The following is a 1609-nucleotide window of genomic DNA, read 5'->3' on the forward strand; positions in this document are numbered from 1 at the left end:
CACACACACACACATACACACACACAACACGCCAGTACAATCAGAGGATGCTTACCAGATAATGAAGAAAAGGTCGGCTGTGTTTTTGATCCTTTTGAGCAATACAACCACAGTTGTATCATTCCAGGTCAATTTCTGGTAGCCCCTGACCGTAATGAGAGAACACCTGCCTGGAGCAGCTTGTCTGTTCTGTTGGGAAGGTTCCAACTAGGTAGAAATGGAAGATCAACAGCTTAACTGCACTCTTGGACCCACGCAACATAATTGATTGGCAGTTATCTTCTACCCTTAGCCAGAGCAAGATGTTGTGCTATTTGCCTGTGTAGGTATCAGCTTCTGATTTATAGCTGTTGAGAGCAGCATTTCACTTTTAATGGACCATATGGAGCAACTAATCACTCTTAACTTCACTTTGGAGGTTTTACTCAAGTAAATAAAGTAATCAATCTTTGTGTTTGCTATGAGATTTATAAAATGAACTTGTTTTCTTCAGGGACCTCAAGGAGAGCCAGGACCTCCTGGACAGCAAGGCAACCCAGGTGCCCAGGTCTGTGTTGAACAGGTTGTCTGACATTTTATTTTTCTCTCATCCATCAAATGAAATGTTCTGAGCATTTTGTGTCCTCTGCGCAGGGACTCGCCGGGCCCCAGGGAGCCATCGGACCTCCAGGAGAGAAGGTAAGATCACTTACTTAACAATGACATATTGTAAAACACGACTTCTTTCAACCACTTTATATTAAAGTATTTTTTTATTCTATTCTATTTTGCTACATTAAATACCACAGCCATCTAGTATTTCATTTCTAATCAGGAGAAACACAATGCAAACATTATTCATTCTCAAATTCCAACTGTTCAATTATAAGCTGAATACCCTCCATATAAACTGGAAAATGTGATTTCTCTGAAATTGGATTAAAATTTATCAGGATTAAAATCTTTCTGCACTGTCTACTAGGCACTATTTGGCCCTGCGTTGGGGATGGGGACACGTTTGCATAATAGTATGATAAGCATTTGGAACTGAATAAGATAGCAACTTGGCTTTTAGCTCATGCAAATGAACGAGACCATATCCTGCAATTTTATAGATTTCAAGTCTGTGGTTATTAACATTTTATCCAGTTGGCAGTTTTTGTCACTGTGGAGTTGCAGAAATGTAATGAGTTTGTTAGCAGACTGAACTTAGCGTTTAGCTCCAAGCAACGGTGGGTATAAGTACAGCATCAACGAGCTGCTAGCAAGGCTTCGGACTCTTTGATGATAGCTGTAGCTAGCTTTAAAGCTGTAATTGCAACACCGCAATACTGTGAAACCATGGTATTTTTGCTGAAGGTTATCATACCGTCAGAATCTCATACCGGGCCTGCCTCTAAGCTTCAACTGCCTCGTGTTGTCTTACTCTGCAATGTCTTTAAATTTTGTCCTTTCTTCTGTCCAGGGTCCTACTGGAAAGCCAGGCTTGCCGGGAATGCCGGGAGCTGATGGTCCACCGGTGAGTTCATACACCACATGTCTAAAGAAAGGAGTGGAACAGCCTCTCTCTCTCTCACTCTCTCTGTGTTTCTCTCTCTCTCTCTCTCTCTCTCTCTCTCACACTCTCTCT

General features: G+C 41.8%; 1 protein-coding gene across 1 annotated transcript in view; it reads left to right on the forward strand.

Moving 5' to 3' along the window:
• Positions 1–1609, forward strand: part of col5a1 (procollagen, type V, alpha 1) — an 86921-nt gene that overhangs the window by 53758 nt on the left and 31554 nt on the right. Inside the window, exons 23-25 of the mRNA XM_032540336.1 lie at positions 494–547; positions 634–678; positions 1445–1498. Coding sequence (XP_032396227.1) covers positions 494–547; positions 634–678; positions 1445–1498 — 153 coding nt within the window. The remainder of the gene's footprint in view (positions 1–493; positions 548–633; positions 679–1444; positions 1499–1609) is intronic.

Source organism: Etheostoma spectabile, chromosome 16, assembly GCF_008692095.1.
Source record: "Etheostoma spectabile isolate EspeVRDwgs_2016 chromosome 16, UIUC_Espe_1.0, whole genome shotgun sequence".
NCBI classification, from domain to species: Eukaryota; Metazoa; Chordata; class Actinopteri; order Perciformes; family Percidae; genus Etheostoma; species Etheostoma spectabile.